This window comes from Crocuta crocuta, unplaced genomic scaffold (genome assembly GCF_008692635.1).
Source record: "Crocuta crocuta isolate KB4526 unplaced genomic scaffold, BGI_CrCroc_1.0 scaffold71, whole genome shotgun sequence".
NCBI classification, from domain to species: domain Eukaryota; kingdom Metazoa; phylum Chordata; class Mammalia; order Carnivora; family Hyaenidae; genus Crocuta; species Crocuta crocuta.
In genome coordinates this window covers 2135069-2158293 of record NW_027527548.1, presented here as the reverse complement: position 1 = coordinate 2158293, position 23225 = coordinate 2135069, and the positions used below count along the sequence as shown (strand labels likewise).

Below are 23225 nucleotides of genomic sequence, written 5' to 3'. Positions count from 1 at the left end.
AAAGAAGATACAAAAGGAGAAGGGACCGAAGTCTCTGCATCACCTCAGGGAATATATACTTTTTCCAATCAGACTACTTTTTGCCTTACGTGGGCAGAGGCAACATCCCAGTAAGGCTGTAACCTCAGCCAATGAGGAACCAGGGGAGGGACTTGCATGCTGGGAGGTAAATTGTCTGCTGTAACTGCTTTGAGTGTGCCTGTCCATCAGACACCCGCTCTTGCAAGAGGGCAAGAAAAGTGTGGCTTTAAGGAACTTCACTAGAACTTGTAATCAGAAAACCAGAAGGAAGCTATTTTAATTTCAGTCTAAGTGTCAGTTTTTCATCAAGTACCTTAAACTGTTCATTATCAGGAGCCCAGTGGTCTGGGCCACTGGTTGGGTACTGAGGCAGGCTTGCTTTAGTTTTGAGTTTCAGTGCTAAGAAGGCAGAAGAAAACGAGAGAGAGAAGAGAGACTAGATTGTTTCCATCTGGCCTCAGGGGACAGAATGGTAGAAAAAGAAGCCTATATTCAAAGACCAAAAAAAAAAAAACAACAAAAACCTGTTAAAACTGGAAAAATATTAAAAATAGAAAGATGTAGGGGCGCCTGGGTGGCTTAGTCGGTTAAGCGTCCGACTTTCGCTTAGGTCATGATCTCGCGGTTCGTGGGTTCGGGCCCCGCGTCGGGCTCTGTGCTGACTGCCAGCTCAGAGCCTGGAGCCTGTTTCAGTCTGTGACTCCCTCTCTCTCTGACCCTCCCCTGCTCATGCTGTCTCTCTCTCTCTCTCTCCTAGAAATAAATAAAACATAAAAAAAAAAAGAAAGACGTAACCTATAAAATGGAGCACCAAAGAACAAGAGAACCTAAAAATTAAAATCAGTATCCCTATATATCAGGAAACATACATACCAATCAATCTGAAGCCCAAGTAGTATTGAGAAAAATAGAGGCTTTGCCATCTAAATACACTTAGTGGTTTAATTGCAGTGAGACTGACACAGTAGGAGCCTCTGAAGCCATTTGGCAAAGAATATGGGAAACACGGCAAGTAGCAGCTACAGAGTTCCAGGATCTTCTTAAATATAAAAAATTCATATATATTTAAAGAAACCGAATACTTTAACAATTAAAACTCCTGTCTATCTATGACATACCGTTGAGTAACAAAAGCTATTACAGAACAGCAAGAACTTCCTTCCCACGTTTGCTACCATATCAGCATGAATATCTAAGGGCAGGGATGGATGAAAGTCACAAGTTAGCAGTCATTCTCTATGGGTGAGAGATCCTTTTCTTTGGACTTTTCTGTGTTGTTTGAAGATCTCAACAGTGATTACGCATCCTTTCTCAAAAAATAACAAACTGGAAAAGGAGAGGGAGGAAGAGGCAGAGGGGAGGGAGAAAAAAAACAAAAAACAAAAAACAAAAAAAAAAGATGCATAATCCCATAATCCTACTGAGTTAGGCTCACATATCCTCAGAGCCCTGAGGGACTTTCATGAACTTTTAATTCAGAGATGACCAAACCGCGCCAGCCACCCTTTAGAATCCCCTCAAAAGCTTTTTTTAAAGGTAGCTACTGGTAGACAAGCAAACAGTTTCTTGTGGCCTGCCCCCACCTTTGACCTACTGAATCAAAATATCTGGGCTGAAACTTGGGAATCTGCACACTGACAAGCCCACTCAAGTAACTGTGTTCTGAAACCAGCCTCTGGCAATTCTCATCTGCTTTCTGTCCGTATGGATCTGCCTCTTATAGATTTTTCCGTATGAATGGAATCATACGGTAGGTGGCCTTTTGTGTCTGGCTTCTTTCACTTAGCACAGTGTTTCCAAGGTTCATCCATACTATAGCCTGGATCAGTACTTCAACCCTTTTTGTGGCTGAATAATACCCCACTGGAGGGATAGGTGACATTTTTTGTTTATCCATTTATCCTTTGACAGGTATCTGGTTGGCTTCTACCTTCTGGCTATTGCAAATAACATGTCTATGAACACTGTTGAACAAGTGTTCCTTTGAACGCCTGTCTTCTATGCATTTGGTTATACAGCTGAGAGGAGAATTGCTGGGTCCTATGGTAATCCCATGCTTAACTTTTTGAGGCACCTCCACACTTTTTACCATGTTAAGTGGCTACTAGAAAACTTGAAATTACGTGTGTGGCTTGCGTTATATTCTATTGGAGAGCGCTGCTCTAGATGTCTCTTTCTGCCCGAGAATTCCACTGATGCTAACATCTCGTGTATACATACCCAGCCATCTTCCAAACAGGCGAAGATTAGAAGAAGCTGACAATCATTATGCCAAGAGTAAAAGAGAACAAAGGGAATAATAAAAGAGGGTATTATGAGATTCATCTTTTTTTCAGAGAAACTGAATAACCATCGCTGACATTTGTTGAATGTGCCTTTTTGTGTCGGTTCTGTGCCAAGTGCTTTCTTTATATATTCACTCAGCAATCCTGCGAGGTGGGAAATGTGATAACAGGATTGACCTCGTTCATTTTGCACAGAGCTCATGAGCAGCAGCAGAGTTTAGATTCAAACCCAGGATCTCAGTGCAAAACCCAAGCTTGTGGCTTCCTGGTAGCAGAGGCAAAAATGAAACATTGGCTCTGGAAAGCACCTTTTCACAGGGGCCAGTAACAAAGATGATGCCATGAAGTTACCTCCCTGCCCATTCTCAGAATGGCTCATGGCCAGAGGGAAACTTTCTCCTGACCTTGAGCTCCACAAAGAACTTGCCCTGTGACTCTGTACAAGAAACACTCATACAACGTGATCACATCCCCAAGATAAATGTTACCAAACTACAGGGTCATTCCACACGGTGTGAAAAGGGAGGGCTTAATGTTAGGTCTTAATTGATTAAATGCAATTCAGTAGGGAGCTGGATTATAGAGCCCGCCGTGTAACATTTTTCTCAAAGTGACAGGAAGAAGCTGGGACAAATTCAGACAATACCGAACTTTTTCCAACTAAAAAAATAAATTAAATAAAATTTTTTTAAAAAAAATACTGAACTTTTTCCTTTAGGGTTCTGGAATTTCAGAGCATTTCTCTTGCCTGGAAATTGTCTATGACTTAGACCTCTGCTGCCCTCTTGTGGCTCTGAGAACAAAGGCACCCAGCCAAGAATTTTTTTCCACTCAAAACTGCCCACCCATTGGTGTTCCCACAGGCCCCCAAAGCAGCTGAGCCCAGGAGGGTCTGAGCCCCCCCACCACTCCAAACAGGCCTTGAGCCCTTTCTGAACACACACACCCCACCTTCGGGTCTGGGCCCTGCCCCAACTCTCACAAACTGCATTTCATTTCCCTCCCTTGGCCGCACTGGTGTCCTGGTTCAGGCTCGAGCTGGGACCCAGGTCGTTGTTGGGAGAAAACAATTCAAGAGCTGCTATCAGTATGTAAGATCTGGACGTCAGAGTGACCAGAATATCAACGAGAGAGCATGAAAGGGGGAGTATGAATAGGTCACAGATTTCCAGGGCCAAGCTCCTCCCACCTGGGACCTGCTCAGAGAATCTCAGGGCTGGAAGGGACTGCCAATCTCATGGAACCCCATGTCTGTCTCTGTCCCCTTCTCCTTCTCTCCCTCACTCCCTGTCCCTCTCTCTCTCCCTCCCCCTCCCTCCCTCTTTCTCCCTCTTTCCCTCCCTGTTCTCTCTCACTCTCTCCCCCCTCTCCCCCTCCCTCCCTCTCCCTCCCTCCCTCTCCCTCCCTCCCTATCTCTTCCTGTCCCCCGCCTTGGGTTTCTGTCTCTCCCTCTCACTCCTTCCCCCTCCCTCCCTCTCTCCTCTTTCCCTCTTTCTCCTTCTCACTCCCTCCTCGCCCCTCCACCCTGTCTCCCTCTCCCTGTGTCCCTCTCCCCTTCACCCTGTCTCTCCCTTCCTGCGTCTCTCCCTCTCTGACCTAGAGGTCACGCACCCAGTCTGGAGTGGAATGCAGTTACCCATGCCTGTCTCTCTTTTCCTTACTTTCCAAACCATCACAGCTGATCCCAAACCACTCGCCTACCGCCATTTGATGGTGAGAGAAAGCAGGATACCAGAAGTGTTGAACTCCTACAAAACAAGGTTCAAACTAGCCCTGCCACCCACTCCGAGGCCTTGGGCAAGTCATTTAACTTTCTCAGTTCTCTTGTCTCCCCAGGGCCACTGCTAAGATGAAATACGAGTGTGCACGTCAATTGTGGTCAGTGCTCAGTGAGGGTTAGCTGTCAACTCTTGGAGGGGGGGCGCTTCTTCATTCTTTTCTGATGCTTGCGACTCCACGCGAAGCTGGCCTTCTAGCCACCAACCCCCTTGACAAGAGAGCTTCACTTGGGTAGGAAAAGGAAGGTAGCCCTCAAAAGCACCCCCTTGCAGGTGCAGGGGTTGAGCACCCCGGCCCCCCCACCCCACATATCCCACTTACCAATGACATTATGCCCCCCAGGGAGCAAGATCCAGAAGAGCGGCAGGTTGAGGACGCAGGGCCCGTGTCACTGAAATGGGCACACGCGTGTGCCGCCAGGGGTTTCCACCGCCTGAAGGTCAAGGAAGGGGATGGAGAAGCCGGAACTGAAAGACCCACTGACTCTAGTCAGAAAACAGGTCTCAGACGACTCGCACTTGAGCCCCAGAATTCCCTGCCCACTGCAAGGAAGTGTTGGAGGAGGTGACCGAGAGGATACGACGACCTCCAGGTGACCTGCTAGCCGACCCTGGGCAGTTGGATGTTCCTCCCCCTCCCCTGCGCCCCTCCGCTCCCACCCCGTCCTCGGAGCATAGGCTCCGCCCACCACTCCCACAGCGGGGGCCCTCGTCAAGGGTGTAGCCTTGAGGGAGCCGCGTGTTGTTGAGACGGTCTGGCGGGTACCTGTGACCGAGCCTGGTTAAGGCCCCCCTGTGAACTGTTCCGGCTCGGCGGGCGGGCGCGGCGCCCTGCTGTCTTCCAGAGCCCAAGACCAGCGTCCTGTAAGCTCCCTAGCTTGTTACAGCCGCCCCGGGGCGGATCGGGGGTGGCTTTCCCCCGACCCACCCTGGTCCCACCCTGCCCTGTGCCTGGGGGGCGGGTTTCAGGTTTCACCCCCCCCAAGGTGAGCCACCTAGAAGCTGAGGATGGGACGGAGCGTGGGTGTGGCTTTTGCGTCCCGCCAGAAGCTATTTTCGGGGTGCAAGTGTAGGGCATCATGGGAGCAGGGTCCACTGAGACCCGCTCCCCCAGGCCTGAGGCTGAAATGGCCTTAAACTCTGAGGAAGGGAAGGTTCTGATGGCTCCTTTGGTTTAGGTTACAAGAGTAGGGAAAGAGCCTGGGGCGGGGAAGGTGGGGGTGTGGGGGAGACATGGAATCTGGCCTTTGACCTCCAACTCCCACACAACCCCAAGGTCAAGTTCACGTCTTCAGTTCATGCTTTCTCTTTCGCTCTCGCTCCCTCTCATCCCCCATTCTCTCCCTCCCTCCCTCTCTCCCTCCCCCATTCTCTCCCTCCCTCCCTCTCTCCCTCGCCCATTCTCTCCCCTCCCCCCACCCCATGTGGACGAGGTGGGCTGCCCAGATTCAGAGGGAAGATCTGGAAGGGACCTCTCTCCTGGGGCTCAGCCTTGTGCTGTGCTTGGGCTCGCACCTTCCTTTCCACTCCCACCCCCATCCCGGCAGAAAATCACCCTACTTTATAGTATTTGAAGATTCCAGGACTGCTGTTTTTCACTGAGAGCTTCTCCCTGTTGATTTTTTTAAACAGTGTGCATGTATTGTTTTGATTTCTTAAATAAACAATAACAGAGAAGCAAAACAGTGGAAGAGGAAATGCCAAAATGTTCAGCCACCTGTCACACTGACCCCAGTGGGTCCCCCTAGTTCCCTGCTCTGTGAGCCTGGAGCCCCGGGGGTCCCTGGGACAGCCACTGTCAGGTTCATACCAGCCACTCTGCCTCCGATCAGGCGACAATGGACACGTCTGGTCTGCTCGGAGAGAGAGGCATTAGGATCCTAGCAGAAACCAGAATTTCACAGGCCAGTGTGAAAACAGAGGAAAGGGGCACAAAAAGATAGCAGTGATGGGAATTTTCTTTTTAAGTTGTAACTTGCTTTTTTCCACTAGAGTTGGGAATTACAAACACATTTTTGCAATATTCAAGGTGAGCACTGATACTCTCTTTTTTTCTTGCTATCAAAGCCCTGCCTTCTTAGCAACTTGTCTAAATTTTGAATGCATGTGTCCTTTGAGCCAGTGTGACACATGAAGTTCATTACCCACCCACCCCAAAGTCATTCTCTCCTTCCTTGCTAGTAAATCTCAGTTTTATATCCCGGTGGGCCCATCCTCAGCCTCAAGGACGAAGCATGTTTAATCGAAGCCAGTCACATTTTCCCATTTGCTCTTCCAGCCCCCTTTGCAGAAACAGCTCTGGCCAAGGGAAATCTGGGGGTCGGCTTCTGGGGAAGATGGTCTCCATCATTAAGAGGAGAGCGCCAGCTGAGGTGAAGGTCTTTTCACCACTGCATCTTCCTGCTGTGAAGTTCTGAGCTGCAGTAGCTGCCCCGCACCCACGAGGTGACCCTCTCCCGGACAAGCCAGCACACCGAGGTTGATGGGGAAGGAAGGAAAGTTTCAGCCCACTGGTGTTGAGGGTGAGCTGCCGAACCAGCCTCACTGCCTCTCTCCAGACTCTGATGTGAGAAACTTAAATGTCTTTACTGACTAAGCCGCTGTTGGCTGGGTTTTCTTTTACTTGAAGCTCAAAAAATTCCTAATGGACTTGGGAATTATATTCATTCTTCCATTCATTCAGCAAACACTGATTGAGGGACTTTGATTTTTATTTTTTTGGCCAGGCTCTATTTGAGAAACTAGAATTCTACTATTGAGATTTTCCCCAGATTTACCTGCAAAAATAGACCAGCATTTATATGTACAAGGATTAATGTCCAAGAAGAGATGACTAGTTAAATGAGCTACTTTCATGGAGTCCCATTACGGGAATGTATGTGAGGATATAAATGTCTCCAAGATATAGCATATGATCCATGTTGTATGCCTAACAAATATAATTTTTTAATGTTTATTTTTGAGAGAGAGAGAGAGGGCAGAGCATAAGTGGGGGAGGGGCAAAGAGAAAGGGAGACACAGAATCCACAGTGGGTTCCAGGCTCTGAGCTGTCAACACATAGGCCGACATGGAGCTCAAACTTGGGAACAGCGAGATCATGACCTGAGCCAAAGTCCAAAGCTTGATTGACTGAACCACCCAGGTGCCCTCTAACAAATATAATTTTTTTAAATGATCTTGGTTCCAAGAACCTAAAGACAATCTCTCCCTACAGGAAAGCGACCTGGTGGGGACTTACTGCCTGTCTTGGAGCCACGGGCCAGCCCCTAAGGAAGAAGGTCCAAGATAGGAACATCCAAAGGACTGCAATAAACTAGCCACCCACCTCAGTTCCAAGCCCAACTCACAAACTGATGAAAGAAAGGTCAGCGGGCCCAAGAAGAGGCCTGACGGGCCCACTTCTGAGGCCCGAGAGAGATTCTGGGGGGAGTCAGCTGAGCTCCCACCCCCTCTGCCCTCGCCGCCTGAGCAGCACCCAGTTTCAGTGTTCTCAGAAAGGATGGGTTGCCTTAGGTCCCATAATCCCACAGCCATGCCCAGACCCCCTAGCTCTCTCCCCTCATCTTTGCCCTCAAACAGCACAGACAGGAAGGCCAGCCTGAGCCTTTACTGGGGAAAAGCAGCACCGAACACCATTGCCCAAACCCAAGGCTCTATTTCCCCCACTCAGGGCAGCAGCAGGAATAGAAGCAGAGCAGGGAAGGGTAATGAGAGCTCCAGGGAGGGTCACAGCCCCAAGATATCTCCCTCTTCTCGTGGCCAGGACAAGCCCCCTGCAGCAGCTCAGGACAAATCAGGACAAGCTAGGACACTGGGGTCTCTGCAAAAAAAAAAGAAACATCAGGTCACATCCATGCCCTCCTGGCTCCAGCTCCCCGCCCCCTCAGAGAGGTTTCCCCTCCACCCTAGAGAAGCATGGCATACGTTGCTCCCAAAGCCTTGAATGGTGCCCTGCTTCCCAGATAATCCAGTCTAAACTGGTAGTGAAGACTCTACTCCTTCAGATGCCAACCTCGTATCTCCTAGCATGAAAACAGCTCAACTGTTCCTTCGCACATGCTTGCCCCACCCCTACCCACCTCCCCAAATATCACACACATTCCACCCTCTGTGCCTTTGCTAACCACCAGAGTAGCTGTCCAGCGTGTTCTCTGTGCTATCCTGCCTCCGTCACATCCCACCTAGCCTTGAGGACCGAGATCAAATCCCACTTCTGGCAGAAAGACCTTCCTAAGGAGGCACGCCCACTCAGAGCCTAGGAGCCTGAGGTTCTCATCTGTGACAGATGATCTTTTTCTCCCAACTAGCCTCTGCAGGGCAAGAACTTTGTCTTGGCCTTTTCTGAGGCCCCCTGCCCGGCACCTAAGCCAGTGCTCTGCGTGTAGCAGTTAAGTTCACTGTTTTCAGCCATGACGGGCTGTACTCACCTAATTCAGAATCAGACCTGAGGCTCCAGCTGGGGTTTATGGCCAGTTCGGGTCGCAGAACCGGCGGGACGCAGAAGCGGCCACAGCCTGACTTGCAGCACCTTTCCCCGGCCCGGCAGGTCGCATCCGTCATGCAGCCGACAATGCACAGGCCCACCAAAATGTTTGGACAGTCCCCACCCCGCCCTGCGGGATAAACAGGCACAGGTAAAGAGACAGGACAGTCGGCTCCTTGGACTCCAAGTTCCCAGCCAGGCACTGAGACTCAGAGGCTCCAGACGAATCCGTCCCTGACTGTAACTAGACCTTAACCAAACATCTGGCTGAGAAATCAGGAAGCTATAGCCTCTGAGAATAAGTAGGGCCCCAAGAGGACATCTGGACCGATACTTTTCAAATGGTACCTCACAGAGTTTCCTACGGCAGTCCCTCGGGGTCTGACAGCTCTGTGGGCGGGGCTGCTTGGAGCGTGTCAAGACCACCACTCTCTCCTCCACACCTGGGCCTCCAGAAGTGTTACTTCTGCAGGGAGGCCTGGTCTGCCAGACGAGGTTTGGTGCCCTGTTTTGTGTTCCTTTCATCAGAATTTATTATAATTCCTGCTCTGCCTACCTCCCCTGAGAAACTATAAGCTACAAAAGGACAAGAATCTGTCTTCAGAACCTCAAACATATGTTGCCTAAACACAACATTTGAGCCAGTGAGTCTGAAATGAAGTTCTACAGGGACCCTGGGAGGCTCAGTCAGTGAAGCGTCTCACTCTTGATGTCAGCTCAGGTTGTGATCTCGTGGTTGTGGGATCAAGACCCACTTCAGGCTCTGCACTGATGGTGCAGAGTCTGCTTGGGATTCTCTCTCTCTCCCTCTCTCTCTGCCCCTCTCCCACTTGTGTGCTCGCTCTTTCTCTCTCTCTCTCTCTCAAAATAAATAAACTTAAAAAAAATTTTAGGGGGGACACCTGGGTGGCTCAGTCAGTTAAGCATCCAACTTCGGCTCAGGTCATGATCTCACAGTTCATGAGTTCGAGCCCTGCATCGGGCTCTGTACTGACAGCTCAGAACCTGGAGCCTGCTTCAGATTCTGTGTCTCCCTCTCTCTCTCTCTCTGCCCCTCCCCCACTCACAGTGTCTCCCTGTCTCTTGAAAAAAATAAAACATTAAAAAAATTTTAAGAAAAAATTTTTTTGAAATGGAGTTCTACAGCACCTGGTATAAAAGGAACATTCAAAAATATGTACTTGCTTTTCTTTTTTTTAATTTTTTTTAATGTTTTATTTATTTCTGAGAGAGACAGCGTGAGCAGGGGAGGGTCAGAGAGAGAGGGATACACAGAATCTGAAACAGGCTCCAGGCTCTGAGCTGTCAGCACAGAGCCCAACGCCGGGATCGGACCCACGGACCGTGAGATCATGACCTGAGCCGAAGTTGGACGCTTTACCAACTGAGCCACCCAGGTGCCCTTGTACTTGCTTTTCAAAATATATTGAAGAAACAAAAGAATCAGAGCAGCAATGCTTTTATCTGTTGTGTACACGTTGCTAAGAAATCGGTCAGAAAACCTGATTTGGGGCAACTCCCTCAGTCTACAAAGAAACTGGCTCAGGGAGAGGAGCTTGCTTCACTTTGGTCACAGAGCCAGTCAGCAGCAGAATAGTGCCCAGAAGCCACACTGCCCGGCTTTCAGCCTCAGGGCCCTTCCTACTACCCCACACTGCCTCCCTCTACTTCTTTCAATGCCCAAGGGGGCCCCTGGGCCCTAGGAAGAGGGGCTGCTTTGGGTTGGGGGGCTAGGACAACCAGAAGCATGAGAACTCTGACCACGCCCACCCCCCAGAAGGAAAGACACGGAGGCCAGGGATGGCTCCCACCCCAACCCACCCTGGAAATCAAGGACTTCTCCCCCAAGGAGCCAACATACCTCCCTTAATGTCTCCACGGCAGGAGTGGCCACAGCCAGTGCTACAGCATTTATGCCCCTGGGGACAGGACACATCCCCATCACACAGCTCCTTACACGGAAGGGGGTCAGCCGGACATTCACCTCCAGACTCTGCCATAGAATCATAGAATTGGGGCCCAGACGTGTTCAAGCCCAGTGTTTCTGGTTATTTTCACTGTTACTCTTGAGTGCAAAATATATCTTTCATTGTGTACGTTAATCCATATGCATGCCTAAAATGTATATGCTTATGTACACACATGTATATACTTCATAGTCTATTTCTTCTTTTTCCTTTTTTTACAAATAGTTTATTGTCAAGTTGGTTTCCATATAACACCCAGTGCTCATTCCCACAAGTACCCTCCTCCATGCCCATCATCCCCCCACACCCATCACTCCTCAGTTTGTTCTCAGCATTCAAGAATCTCATGGTTTGCCTCTCTCCCTCTCCCCCACTATTTCCCCTCTTCTTCTCCCCCACGGTCCTCCGTTAAGTTCCTCCTAATCCTCCTATACGTGCAAACATATGGTATCTGTCCTTCTCTGCCTGACTTATTTCGCTCAACATAACACCCTCAAGGTCCATCCATGTTGCTACACATGGCTAGATTTCATTCTTTCTCATTGCCATGTAGTATTCCAGTGTATAGATAAACCACATCTTCTTGATCCATTCACCCGTTGGTGGACACTTAGGCTCTTTCCATGTTTTAGCTATTGTTGAGAGTGCTGCTATGAACTATTCTTTTTTTAAATGCTGGTCATCAACTACTAAACGGATTTCAAGACTCACAGTCTGGAAAACACTGCTGAGGTCTAACCCACGGTGGCAAACGTCCCTCCTGCCAGCCCCATATTCACTCTCTGACCCTCCTTCCTGGGGTAAGTGGTGGCCACACCTCCCATACTGTCTCTGGGCTGGGCGGGGGGGACTTGCTTTGACCAACAGGACACCAGCAAGTGTGATGCAGGCAGATGCTTGATAAGCACTTGGGCACTGGGGCTCATCCTCTCCAAACAATCCCGCCCTGTGGAAACCAGCCACTATGCCGTGAAGCAGCTTGGGCTCCACTGCGGAATGATGAGGGGCCCCAGAAGAGAGAGAACCTGGATGAAGAGAGGCATCCCGAACATTCCAGCCACCATCACGTTCCCTGCTGAGCTCCCAGCTGCATGCAGCTGCACGGGCAACGTGGTTGCACCATGTGGGGCTAAGAACTAAGCTCAGCCAATCCACACAGCTGTGAGAAAGAGTCAATTGCTGCCATTTTAAGCCACTAAGTTCAGGGAGTGTTTGTTATGCGGCCATGGACAGCTGAAACACTTGCTAACAAACCTACAGTTTCGTGCAGAGAGTCAATGAGCTCAGCCAGCTACCGTGAGTTGCTTCCCCATATTACCTTGTAACTAGAGGCGACCACAAACTGAGACATAAGCTGCATTCCCCATCCAGGTAAGGCTCCTCGTTAGCATCATGGAGCCACCACACCAGCCCTGCTACCTACTTCAGGACTTCTCGCAATATGAGAAAAACGTTATACCGACTCCGTTAATTTTCTGTTGCACACAGCCAAACACATCCTCGATGGGCCCCTTCACCACCCCTATGAAGAAAATGATGCTCAGAGAAGAGAAGGAGTTTGCCCAGAACTACAGAGTGAGTCAGTGGCAAAGCAGGACAAATGTCAGCCTCTTGGTGTGTAAGGAAGCACTCTTTCTACTACACCATCCTTAAAACACGCAGGCACAGGCCCTCCGGAGCAGGCACTCCCTAAGAAGTCACATCCAAAACAAACTGACTCACCGTGACTCATTCACCCCAGTGTTTATTTCAAGTTTTCGCAATGGAGGAAAGAAGTGGCAGGCAATTAAAAGCATTGTAGAAAACCAAAACCGGACTGGCCCGGGGCCTTTGGGTAAGAACAAGTAAGTACAAATGCATATGGCTGCCGGGAAGTCTGCCATGATGGAAAAAGCAAGTACTGGACTCCAAGAACACGTGCAGCTAAACAATCAAGGTCTAATAACCCTGCATCCCAGGATTTTCCCGAACAGCCCCTCTTTCAAAGATTCTATGCCAATGGCACATCACATCAAACCTGATATTTTTTTATTCATCTTTGAGAGAGAGAAAGAGCATAAGCGGGGAAGGGGCAGAGAGAGGGAGACACAGAACCCGAAGCAGGCTCCAGGCTCCCAGCTGTCACCACAGAGCCCGACACAGGGCTCGAACCCACAAACCATGAGATCATGACCTGAGTCAAAGCTGGATGCCTAACCAACGGAGCCACCCAAGCACCCTTCAAACCTGATTTTTTATCCAGAAAATATGGCCACTGTAACTGCCAGATGTACCCTCCACACCTCTCCACCTGCTTGACAAACACTAAAATCTGTTGAACAAAGCCTTTCATCCCACAGTTTAGAAGGCTGGGTATAAAAACAATCTCCTTGGTGGGAAAAACCTAGCAACGTAACTTCTAGGGGAATTATACTGAGCAGCACCCTTCCCAGATTTTACCATGTTGCTGAACTTGGCCCTGAAGTGACCAATGCCAGGAGCACTCTGCCACTCTCTGCCCTCAACCCCAGGACCAGGCATAGAGACCAAACCTCTACTGTCTTCCAGGCCAGGCTTCCTTGAGGTCCCTGCAGTTTTGTCAGATATTAGAAGCATTGAAGGGACTCTTGGGCCACAGGCTAAAGCCCTGAAGGTCAGAACATATGCCCTTTGACCAGTGCCCAGCATGGCCACCCACTGCACCCCCTGATGCCTGTGAATCCCTGTCAATAATTCCCAACTCTCAGCTCAAACACTGGCATTAATGGGGCGTCACGACCTCCAAGCCAGACTAGCCCATCCTTATACTTTATACTCAACTGAAATCTGGCTTTCTAGAAATTCTATCCATTGGTTCTTGTCCTATCCCCAGAGACCTTGTGAAAACACAGTTGTACCATCCCCTTAGATAGGATCCTCTGCCTTTCACCATCTCAGCTTTCTTGGACGAGGTAAGCTCAGTTCTTCATACCACATGGTTTCCAGGCACCTCACAGTTATCTAACCAGGAACCAGGATGAGAAATAGGGATGAGTCTCAACGGGAATGGTCATCCGCACCCTGTAAATATGCCTCTATCCAAGGACCCCAAGCTATCACCGAAAAAAGTGGAATAAAACAAGGAAGCCCAGGAAATACTCGGACATAGGCTTTACTGTTGTCCCAGCTCCAACCTTCCACTATATCTGAGGGAAGGATACCAGGTGCTGGCAGAAAAGCGAAATCTCATGGGGCGCCTGGGTGGCTTAGTCGGTTAAGCGTCTGACTTTCGCTTAGGTCATGATCTCGCGGTTCATGGGTTCGAGCCCCACATCGGGCTCTGTGCTGACTGCCAGCTCAGAGCCTGGAGCCTATTTCAGAGTCTGTATCTCCCTCTCTCTCTGACCCTCCCCTGCTCTCTCTCTCTCTCCTAGAAATAAATAAAAATATTAAAAAAAAAAAAGAAAAGAAAAGCGAAATCTCAAAACTTCTTAAGCCAAGAAGGGCCCTCAGAGCTATCAAACCTACTCCTCTTGCAAAAAGACAGACAGACATCCAGGAAGGGGGCAGGATTGGCCTGAGGTCAATGGTGGCAGAATTGGGTCCCAAATTCCCAGCTCTCACACTAGGTCCAGTGCCCTTTAAATCGTTATGATCCCCTACACTCCACAAGGATTACCCAAAAACTAATCAGTAAGAGCTAGGACTTGCTGAGCTGAATTCTGACAAAAGAGAAGACCCAGTGGTAGAGAGTTTTAGGGATTAGGAAAACGTATCAATAAACCAGTGAGTCTCGACGACAACTCCTAGGTTGGGTGATTTGCTAGGACTCACAAGACTCGGTGCATAGTTGTACTCATGGCCATGATTCATTATAGCAGGAGGATACAAAGCAAAACCATCAAAGGGAAAAGGTGCATGAGGCAAAGTCCAGAAGAGTCCTCTCCCAGTGGAATCACATAAGACAAGTGACAACACATGTGAAGTGTTGTCTACCAGGAACGCTCATGAGAGACTCAGAGTTTTTACTGGGCACTCTCTGCCTAGCAGATATGACTCTTACCAGTTACGGTGGTAGGAACACTCTCAAAAATCTAACTTCCTTGAAGCCAGCCAGGGCCAATGTAACAAGCAGGCCCTTCTAAGATATCAATCTCAGGCCTGCTATGTTAACTCTTTTCTGAACAACCAGCAGTGAGGTTTCACAAAAGGGTCATCCAAACACACAGGGAGCCCAGGCCACCCATCCATCCAAAGAATATAAAATACACGTTGTAATAAGCAAAACAGCAGCTCACAGGGGATCGAGAATGATCAGGTTTCCTGGCATGAGAGAGGTGGCCATGAGGGATCCAAAGCAGACAACTCTTAGGCTTTAATCTGAATCTTTGCTCCAATACCTCTTCCTCCCCAGATGCTCCCATCACCCAGCTACTCAAGCCACACACCTAAGCACTGCTCTTGACACTCTCACCCTCAGCAGCCACATCCACTTACTTCTTCGCCTGTCAACTCGACCTTGAAAAGTACTCCAAGTCTGTCACCTTCCCAAATCTGCACCGTCACCACCCTGGTCTAAGGTCACCTCTCCCCCAGCCTGCCACAACAGCCTCTTAACAGGCCTGCCATCTACTACATTTGCCCCCATCCATTCTTTATACACCAGCAGGGTGGTGATTTTAAAATGAACACCGAAGGTGGGAGGACATTGAGTGGCTCTGTTGGTTGAGCATCCGACTCGTGATTTCAGCTTAGGTCATGATCCCATGGTCATAGGATGGAGCCCCCCGTCAGGCTCTGCTCTGAGCATGGAGCCTGCTTAGGATTCATTCTCTCTCTCTCTCTCTCTCAACCCCTGCTCATGTGCATGCATTGTCTAAAGAAATAAAATAAATTTTTTAAATGAAAACGCGACCATAAAAAGGAAAAACTTTCCTTCCATACTTCCAGTAAGCAAATAAGTGAGCAAACAGACAGGTGGACCAGACTTGAGACAGGTGGAAAGCTGAACAGGGAGGCACTGGCATCACAGTCTGAGCTGAGCTGTTAAGCATTATTTGGTAGGTTTTGTTTGGGCTTTTTAAATACGTTTCTTCCAAACTATGTGATACAGACTGAACATTCATGTTCCCCTAAAATTCATATCCTGAAATCTAACCCCCAGTGTGATGGTGTCAGGCGATGGGGCCTTTGGGAGGTGATCAGGTCAGGAGAGGGGAGCCCCCATGAATGGGATGATCCCCATATTGCCCTTCTGCCATGTGAGGTCACGGTAAAAACATGGCAGCCTGTGAACCAGGAAGCTGGCCCTCACTAGACACTGGCTATAGCTGGCACCTTAATCTTGGACCTCTCAGCCTCCAGAATCATAAGAAATAAATTTCTGCTATTTATAAGCCACCCAGTCTGTGATAGTCTATTAGAGAAGCCCAAAGGAGTAAGACACTACATTGTCACTCTTTGCGGTGTAAACATCTTCATCTCCACTTTTACAGATGACAAAGGTAAAGTTCAGAGAGATAAAAGGACTTGCCCAGCCCAAGGCCACAGGGCAAGCAGAGAAGCCAAGACTCAGATGCAGGTGTAGACCAGAACCGCCTGAGGGGAGCAGGTCCCAGAGTCGGCCCTGAGCACTCTGGAGGCCTGACTCTCCCTCCACGTTACCAAACTGACCAGCAATGGCGATGGTAAACCTCCAGCAATGTCAGAGCTGAGGGAAAGCGGGAACCACTCAGAGCCCAGGACAGCTTCCTGTGGCCTTGAGTATAGCAATGAGTCCCATTGGGTGAGTGGGCCAGTGCAGGACCGAAGCTGTAGAAAAGCCAGTATCGCTTCCAGCCAGTCTAAGAGCCCCACTCAACCAGTGCACTCTGGGAGATGTGCAGGAAGATGGCTGCTGCAACCTGCCTGGCCCCAACGAAAGAGGAACCCGCATGGGCGGGCCAGGGCCCAGAGCAGCTCACAGAGTGCCCCGCCTGGGTGCCAGCCTCACCCTCAGCCCCCGTAATTCAGCCGTCAGCTTCACACACTGGGAAGATTGTGCTCGGCCCTACTGGCTGGCGGGGAGTGACCCGCCTAACACAGATTCCCAGGCTCTGTTTCCAGAGCTGGGCCTCAAGAGTCCTGGCAAGGAGAACAACGCTCTATTCTCTCTTATGGGCAGGGTGCCCGAGAGAGCTGCCTAAGCCAGAAACAGACGGCCCCATGGGGTTCAGGGAAGGGGCCCACCACCTGGGGAGGTTTGGCCAGAAGAAAAGAGGTTGTCGCATGTTGTGGAGTTTCAGGGTCTCAGAGAGCAAGTGATCAGGGGAGGAGAAAGCAATCCCGGTTCTCGATAAAAGGAGTTGCTTAGAAACTGTACTCCTGAGGAAGCCCACCTCAGCAGGCAAGAGGAAGGAAGCTAATGTCTATCAGGGCCAAACACTTTACGTACTTTGAATCATTGCAACAACCTCCAAGGCTTATTCTTTCCATTTTACAGAGAAAGGAACTGGGGCTCAGAGAAGCAGAAGATACTTGACCAGTATCTTCTTACATGCTGGCCAGTAACTGCTGAGCCTTCAGGCTTGAACCCAGCTCCCTGACAACCAAAACCTACTCTTTTCTACTGTAATATTCTGCCACATGGACTCAGAGGAGAGAATGGTTCCAGTTTCTTTAGAAAACATAATGGAAAGTATGACAGAAGACTCCATTTAAGATAACAAGGAAAATAACAAAGTATCTTAGGCATTCACCTATCGAGAAGTATTTTAAAACTATAAAACACCCTGCAACACACCAAATACACTTGCACGGTGGGAAGACAAAGATTCAACATAAAAATGTCCGTTGTCCCTAAATTAATGTATACATCCAACACCTCTCCAATAAAAATAGCCTCTGTATTTATGGGAAGGGGGAAGTGATAAGCAATATGATAACAAAATATATTTGGAAGCCCAAACAAGCAAAAGTAACCATAAAAACCTGGAAACAAGAGGGAAATGAGAAGGGGCTAGCCACAGGAGACCGACATATCATCAATCCCTAATACTTTTTTTGGGGGGGGAGGGTCTCTCAGGGAACGAGGGAGGAGGCAAGCAATAGAGCAGAAAGTTCTGTCACTTCAACCTTCCAACCTCCAAATTCTCTCCACTATGTCACCTTTCCTGCATCCCCACTGCCACCCCCCTGGTCTAACTGGACTCCATCCTCAGCAGGAAGTATTCTGTCCCTCCCTGCCTCTACTCCAACCATATCAGCTTTCTTTCCATTTCTCTCGGGTGGCAAGCTCCTTCTCACCTGGAGCCCTTTGCACTCGCTTCTCCCTTTTCCTGGGATGCTCATCACACCCTTCACCTGGCTAACCGCAACTGCAGGTTAAATGTCACTGCCCCAGACAGGCCTTCCTTGACCACCCAGTCTAAAGCCGGCAACCCCCTTTCTAACTCTCAGCACCCATTAGTTTTCCTCCATATCCTTCTCACATTGGAAAGTATATGTGCACCTGCCTGCTCATCTGTGAAACCTCTTTCTCCCGCACCAGACCATGAGCTCCAAGAAGGCAGGGATGGGAGCCACTTGGTTCACCACAGTATACCCGGAGCCCATTCTAGATCTAGGAAAACAATATACACATTCAACAAATATTTGTTGAAGAAATAATGCATAAATGGAGAATTGGGGGCATTACAGTCTTGCTAGAGGTAGGAGAAATCTCTTTCAAACACCTCTCTACCAGAACCAGAATAAAACAGGGCACACTTCCAACAGGAGACGGCTATCCTGTGTGCGGACAGAGGACATAAAGCCTCAGAAGCAAGTGAGCACGGAAATGCTTGCTGCCTTGCATGGGTACCAAGATTCTATCTTGCTCTCTCTCTCCCTGCAGATTCTTGAGCTGAGAATTAATAGAGAATACTGCAATTGACAAGGGAAATTGAGAATTAGCCAACAGCTTTCAAATGTGCCTGCCAATAAAGACACGCCAAGATTTCCGTTCTGGCAGCCTCCTCTGCCTGCCTGGACCACATACCCCAGATCGCGTGGCTGGTAACCCTTTGTCTATAATTTTTTTTTTTTTTTTTAGAAAAGTTCTCAGAATATGGCAGGCACCCAATTATTGTTTCTCAAAGTAAAGTAAAACCAATGATAAGATGGGATGGGATTATTTGAGAAAGAAGCAAGCAGGGGCGCCGGCGTGGCTCAGTCAGTTAAGGTTAAAGTGTCCAACTTTGGCTCAGGTCATGATCTCACAGTTTGTGGGTTCGAGCCCCACATCAGGCTCTGTGCTGACAGTGCAGAGCCTGGAACCTGCTTCGGATTCTGTGCCTCCCTCTCTCTCTGCTCCTCCCCCATTCGCACTCCATCTCTCTCTCAAAAATGTATAATTATAAAAATTGTTTTAAAAAGCAGCAAGCAGACCCCCAAAGAGCCCATGGGGCCCAGGGGAGTGTTCCTTACCCAGCTTTGGCTGAGCGACTGGGACCACACAGCTCCTGTGACAGCCAAATGCGCAGCATTTCTTTACACCGGGACAAGTCTCATCAGTGACGCACCTTTGGAAACAGGATTGTTTCCGAACAGCCCTGGGACAATCTCCTTTCCTCCCTGTAGCAAACAAGGGAGACAGCCACACACTCAAAAAAGACAGAGAGAGATAATGGTGCCTGGTGGCACCCGCAGGTGTCGCAAAAGGGAAAATCAAAGCAAGGAAGCCCTGAGCTTCTTGAGGACTCTCAACCCTGGTGCTAAAGCAGAGACGGTAACCGCAGTAACAGCTCACATGTACCGTAACGTTTACCGAGTTTACGTGGTGCCAGGAATCTCTCATTTGATCCTCACAACAATTATCCCCGTTTTACAGATGTGGAAACTGAGGCTTAAAAGCTTAACACTTACAAAGAGCTGGTCCTGGCTTTTCTGAGGCATGAAAAGTCTGCCTGGCTCTGGGGTCTATGCTTTTGATCACTGTCTTATTTTTTTTGAATATTTTATTTATTTCTAGGAGAGAGAGAGACAGCGTGAGCAGGGGAGGGTCAGAGAGAGAGGGAGATACAGACTCCGAAATAGGCTCCAGGCTCTGAGCTGGCAGTCAGCACAGAGCCCGATGCGGGGCTCGAACCCACAAACCGCGAGATCATGACCTAAGCGAAAGTCGGACGCTTAACCGACTAAGCCACCCAGGCGCCCCTTTTGATCACTGTCTTAAACAGGTTTCCCTTCACGCAGCTTTGCCTTCCAGCCTCCCAGGAACACTGAGTTCAAATAAAAGACAGAAGGGCACCTGGGTGGCTCAGTCAGTTAAGCATCTGACTCTTGATTTCGGCTCAGGTTATGATCTCACAGTTTGTGGGTTTGAGCCCTGCGTTGGGCTCTGCACTGACAGCATGAAGCCTGCTTGGGATTCTCTGTCTCTGCCCTTCTCCCACTCATTCTCCCTCTCTCTCTCAGTAAATAAATAAACATTAAAATAATAACAATAAAAGACAGAGATCATCAGCTGTGTGTTCTTCCCTGATAGAAGAAAAAGAACTGTGAACTGAGTGATTAAAGAGACCCCAAAGTGGGGAGGAGGTGCTGCAGGCAAGCTAGATTTCAAGAACCAATCCAGGGGCACCCGGGTGGCTCAGTTGGTTGAGCATCTCACTTTGGCTCAGGTCATAATCTCGCAGTTTGTAGGTTCAAGCCCCATATCTGGCTTTGTGCTGCCTGCTTCAGATTCTGTCTCCCTCACTCTCTGTCCACCACCACCCCCCCTTGCTCATACGTGCTCTCGCTCTCTCTCAAAAATAAACATTAAAAAAAAAAAAAGAGTAATCTAGGAGGTAGAAAGCTCTCCGAGTCTTTCTGGCCCAGAGGCAGGGTCAGAAAGCACACCTGGATTTTGCCCATCCAGCCAACATACCCTTCAGAATGCCTCCTCGGCAGACCCGACCACAGCCGTTGCTGCAGCACTTCTGCCTGGCCGGACAGGACTCATCCCCCTGGCATAGCTCTTTGCACGGGTTCTTATTAGGAGGGCATTCTCCTTCTTTCACTGCAGAAGATACACGATACACATGAGGTTGGGGTAACTGGCTGCGCCTCTAGAAATGGGGAATGGAAGCCAAGTGCACTTCAAGGATTTTCAGACTCTCTGAACATTCCTATTCAGTGTCTCTGCAACCCCTTTCCCCTCCCCCCCACACAACCAATGACACGTGCCCACCACTACTAAACATCCAGCCACTTTGTGGCTAGTGAGAGGGAAAGGTTGGGGTGATCTCGTTCCCATTTAAGGAGCTCTATGGAAAAGCTAGATCCTCTAGTAGACCAGACTGGAAGTCCTACCTCCACGCCAAGAAGACCTACCCTGGCTGTCCTGAGAATCTACGCATCCAGCCCTGTCCTGCAGGGACCACCATTTCCATAAATAAGGGCTCTCACTCCAGAAAGAGGCAGGAGATGGCTTCTCCTTAGTCACTTTCTGTCACTGTCAGCCAGGGAATCCAAGTATTAGCTCACCATGCTCTCCGGAAGCCACCCAGGATATCAGGGACCCAAGAGCAAGAAGTGCCTTCAGGAGGAAGAGGCAGCTCAACATGATGATGGTGCTGAGAAGGGAGATGAGCGCTCAGTCCAGGCCGGAGGCATACACCTTGCCCAGAGCATCCACCAAAGGAAGGGCAGGACTAGAAGAGTGGCCCAAACCCAGCCCCAAAGTCTTCCCTTGTGCAATATCCCCCAGAATGTCTTCTCCCAACAAGAAGAAGTGACTGGTCGCTGGTATGTGGGAAAATTCCTGACACTCCCAAAGGCACATGTGATGATGGTGACCAAACTCTGTAATGCAATATACACAACTCCTCTGGACGATGATAAGGAACCTAGTCAGTAGCTGGGGAAACATAGGGATGGCCCCTGGATAAAGGACCAAAGAGCCCTAAAGGTCTCTACACGGCTGCAGCCCAAGTGACAGAGGGAAGGACCAGAGACGTGACTTTAATAATAACCAAAGCTAATAAAATGCACTGTGGCTCCTATTCATCCTAGCAACACAGAAAACAGAGAATGGAACAGATTACTTAGAAAGCATCAAAAAAACTACAATAAAGCCATATTTGAGTTTGTTCAGAACCAATACAAATGCACCAAAAACCTACATCTTGGTCCCTCTGGCCACACAGGCCATTTTTGGATTGTGTGAAAGCAAGTTGACAGAACCCAACTCCATATACACCCTCTATTCTTTATCTCCTCTTCCTCTACTTCTTTTTACTTTCCTTTATCTGTCCTATTTATAACTTTGGGCAGGCATGATATTTAATTGTATTCACTGACACTGCGTAGCCCAGTAAGATTAAAGGGCAGAGGCATACACCTTGCCCAGAGCTCAAGTAAAGTCAAGGCTCAAAGTAAAAATCTCCTTAATTTTTACTACTTAAAAAAATCTACTTAATTTTACAGTACTCCACAGAGTACTGTATAGTTGCCTCACTGTTTTTTTTAATATTTTTTATTTATTTCTGAGAAAAAGAGAGAGAAACAGCATGAACAGGGGAGGGTCAGAGAGAGAGGGAGACACAGAATCAGAAGCAGTCTCCAGGCTCTGAGCTAGCTGTCAGCACAGAGCCCGACGCGGGGCTCGAACTCACAAACCATGTGATCATGACCTGAGCCGAAGTCAGACGCTTAACAGACTGAGCCACCCAGGCGCTCCAGTTGCCTCGTTGTTTTAAGGCTGATGTTGGAGCGTAGAGGTAATTAACATTTGTTGATGACCTAACATCTGATTTATATGTATTATTTATTTTAATCCTCATGATAGTCTTGCAGAGGTAAGAAAATTGGTTCAGAGGGGTTGAGAAAGAATACCCAAGATCATAAAGCTAGTAAGCAGTGGCTACTGGAATATACTAACAATAACAATAGATAGCATTACTTGAGGGTTTACTTGTGCTGCGGTTCTAAGTGCTTTACATGAATTAACGACATTTAATTAATCCTCACTGCAACCTTATAGGTTAGGTACTATTATACCCACTCTACAGGATGGGAAACTGAGGCACAGAAGACACATGGGTCAGTTAGTAGTAGACCAAAGGTAGGCAGCCCAATTCCATACTCAATGTTGTTAATCACTAATATAATATTGAACTCAGACCTTTCTACATGTAAAACTCCTGCACTTTTTACTCCCTCATATTGTGACCTGGTAAAAGGGACTTTCTCTACCACCCATAAATCGATCCAGTTCTATTCATGCACATTTAATCTCTAAGCCAGAGCTAAGAGGAGCTCCGGGGAACTCCATAGCTGTTAAAACCCTGCATCCCCTGCCCATCCCAGAATCACCCGTCTCGGGATAGAAGCCCAGCTCCCTGGGGTTTGGGGAGTCCACGGGCCAAGACCCAACCTTCATCATCATGTCTTGAGATGCAAGAGGCAGCCCCTGGGGTGTAGGCCTGAAGGGCCCCTGTGGGTGTTTGGGACGGCACGGGACAGACCCCTTCGCGTTCGGTTATCGGGTCCCCGCATTAGGCCCACTCCAGTTCCGGGGGCTGAGCGCGAGGCAACGGCTTTCAAAGACCGGACTGTAGGCGCCGCTATGCTCCCCTCCCTTCGCCTCCCCAACTTCAGCCCAGGGAGCCTGCTCCCCTCCTCCTGCCCCGCACTTCTCCACCCGCCTTGACCCAGAGGGGAGCGTTCCCGACCAGACACCCACAGCCTACACTGGGGACACAGCCCCGCCCCGGACGCAGCCCCGAC

At 49.1% G+C, this 23225-nt stretch overlaps 1 protein-coding gene across 1 annotated transcript; it reads right to left on the bottom strand.

The window, feature by feature from the left end:
- Nucleotides 1–7683: 7683 nt before the first annotated feature.
- Nucleotides 7684–21648, bottom strand: WFDC3 (WAP four-disulfide core domain 3). The gene is made up of 8 exons (XM_077766661.1): nt 21620–21648; nt 20982–21070; nt 20383–20514; nt 18939–19085; nt 18789–18791; nt 10430–10561; nt 8513–8698; nt 7684–7905 (listed from the first exon to the last, which is right to left on the bottom strand). Exons 1-8 carry the CDS (start codon nt 21646–21648, stop codon nt 7889–7891), a joined length of 735 nt encoding a protein of 244 aa, XP_077622787.1. The 3' UTR covers nt 7684–7888.
- Nucleotides 21649–23225: the final 1577 nt, after the last annotated feature.